The following is a 2,180-nucleotide window of genomic DNA, read 5'->3' as shown; positions in this document are numbered from 1 at the left end:
TTACCATCCCATCATCTTATCTACTCACACACATAACCTCACATCACGGTCATCTAATAACCATATAAATATGTAACTCTAAATAAAAGGTCGATCTAGAGTTATATATATATATATATATATATATATATATATATATATATATATATATATATATATATATATATTTATTTATTTATTTATTTATTTATCAATTTACAGAATAATTAAGAAGGTAAAAGAAAAATGAAATTTCTATGAGTAATTTTTAATTTTTGAATAATGTAATTCAAGGGGCGGTGTTAGGTAAATACAAATTGTGATTATTAGGCAGAAAAGGGTGCCCTATGAGGAATGCCTTTCCTTCTCCTTGCATTAGAATGAGGAGGAGGAGGCGTGAGTGGGTATATGTCATGTTGTGAACCTTCACGCAATTGTTCTCCACCTTTTGATCCTTCACCTCTTTGCATTGCCATCTCATTCTTGGAATCTATGGTAAAGCTTGCATCTCCATTCCTCTTTATTCCCACAAGCTAAATTATGCAAAATAAAGAAATAAAAATAATAATAATAATTAAATAATTTTTAAAAAAAATTAAATTATGTAAAGTTGAGCAGCATGTTTAAGCAATACCCCATTGTATAATTAGAATAAAATATAGATTTATTTGCCTACAAAAAAAATAAAAAATTAACAGATCTATGATGGTGACAATGATAATTTTATATTGGTGAATGATGTGTACACTACATTTCACCATAAAAACAAATTAAAGGGAGAAAAAAGGATGATAATTATGAGAATGGGTTGGTTATTCTTGAAAAGGATGGCATTGGTCTAGAAAATATCAATATGGCTCTTGCATCTTGTCTCTCTCTCTATATATATGCAATGTAGGCACAAACATGTGTACATTCATGTGTAGACAATATAATGTGAAATTGCATATAGCTTTGTCAACATAAATATAAATGCAATCAAAAATTCATAAATAGACCTGTAAATGAAGATGCATTCTATTCACCACAAGATAGCTAGGTAGATCTAAAATTAAAGATTCCATCTTATTATTATGTCCCAATTAATTAGTCAAGTCATTAAATTGCATGTGATATGATGATGGATGCTGATGATGCATGCATGTATGTATGTATGCAAGTGATGATACTACATGTATGCGTGAATTAAGTAAAGGATCAAAAAATGAGAAGATCAGAAGAAACAAATTTAAAAAAAAAAAAAAAAAATGGATGTGTGCATAATAGCAATGTGAAGAAGAATTAATGAATGGATGAGAAGATGAGATGATAATGAGTGCTGACCTTACACCCCAAAGAACAGAAACGAAAAGGATCCAATAGGGTTCTTCCACAGATTTCACAAATGTGAGAAGCTCCGCCTCCTCCTTTCCCACCATTACTATTGTTATTGTTATTCTTGGGCTGAGGCCTCTCGTTCAAGAACAAAACCCTGGCGCTGTTTATCACATACGTCTGCACTGCGCTGATATCCAACACCCTCTCAATCTCCGATATCCTCACCACATCATGGTACGACGATCTCCGTATCTGATCCAATTCAAATCCACCCGCCCCGCCCCAATCAAGAAAACCAAGATTACATATATATATATATATATATACATGACTGAATTGAAACTACAACTACTGACCTGAATGACTCGGTGATCTTTGTGTTTGGAGGAGCGGCAGTAGAGGCAGAAGGCGGCAGCATTGCAGCAGTCGAGGCAGAAGAGGTTGCACTCGTTCTTGGCGGCGGCGGCGTGGCTGCGGCACGGGGAGAAGAATTCCGCCGTCTTCAGCAGCGGCTCCAGCCACGGAGGAATTAGCGCCATTATTCTTAGACCTGCTCGCCCTGCACCTTCAATAATCCAAAAATAAATAAATAAAGGACACGGGATCGAGGTCAAGCAGCAGCGTATAGTAGCCAAAGTGGACAAAACTTAATTGGCCTTCAGGGTGAACTTTACCATTACGATTAGGATAACAATTAATGTGGTTTAATTTTTCTCTGATCTGTGGCCTGCCGCCAGGATTCTTGTAACTTGTAATGATGGTAGAGAATCTGGAAAAATGACTAGGCGACGAGGATATGATAAGATGAAGCTAGCTAAGAAGAATTGAAGAGAAGATGATATGGTGTTTTATTTTTGTGGGGGTTGGGTTTGGTACGTTTTGGA

General features: G+C 35.4%; 1 protein-coding gene across 2 annotated transcripts; it reads right to left on the bottom strand.

The window, feature by feature from the left end:
* Window positions 1-206: 206 nt before the first annotated feature.
* LOC116020843 lies at window positions 207-2,180 on the bottom strand. 2 transcript variants are annotated; one of them, XM_031261394.1, is made up of 4 exons: window positions 1,971-2,180; window positions 1,653-1,861; window positions 1,303-1,548; window positions 207-512 (listed from the first exon to the last, which is right to left on the bottom strand). In XM_031261394.1, exons 2-4 carry the CDS (start codon window positions 1,833-1,835, stop codon window positions 306-308), a joined length of 636 nt encoding a protein of 211 aa, XP_031117254.1. In that variant the 5' UTR covers window positions 1,836-1,861; window positions 1,971-2,180; the 3' UTR covers window positions 207-305. The 2 variants fall into 2 exon arrangements, with proteins under 2 accessions (XP_031117254.1, XP_031117255.1); XM_031261395.1 differs by having other exon boundaries at window positions 1,653-1,855.

The sequence above is a fragment of the Ipomoea triloba genome, chromosome 5 (genome assembly GCF_003576645.1).
Source record: "Ipomoea triloba cultivar NCNSP0323 chromosome 5, ASM357664v1".
Taxonomy (NCBI): Eukaryota; Viridiplantae; Streptophyta; class Magnoliopsida; order Solanales; family Convolvulaceae; genus Ipomoea; species Ipomoea triloba.
The sequence above is the reverse complement of the archived record's forward strand: the minus strand, read 5'-3'. Positions and strand labels throughout refer to the sequence as shown.

Excerpts from the sequence above, each read along its gene's own strand:
- LOC116020843 (XM_031261394.1), bottom strand. The coding sequence starts at position 1,835 with ATGGCGCTAATTCCTCCGTGGCTGGAGCCGCTGCTGAAGACGGCGGAA. Across the intron at positions 1,549-1,652 it reads AAGATCACCGAGTCATTCAG|ATACGGAGATCGTCGTACCA; the intron begins GTCAGTAGTTGT and ends GAATTGGATCAG. Across the intron at positions 513-1,302 it reads TCTGTTCTTTGGGGTGTAAG|CTTGTGGGAATAAAGAGGAA; the intron begins GTCAGCACTCAT and ends TGCATAATTTAG.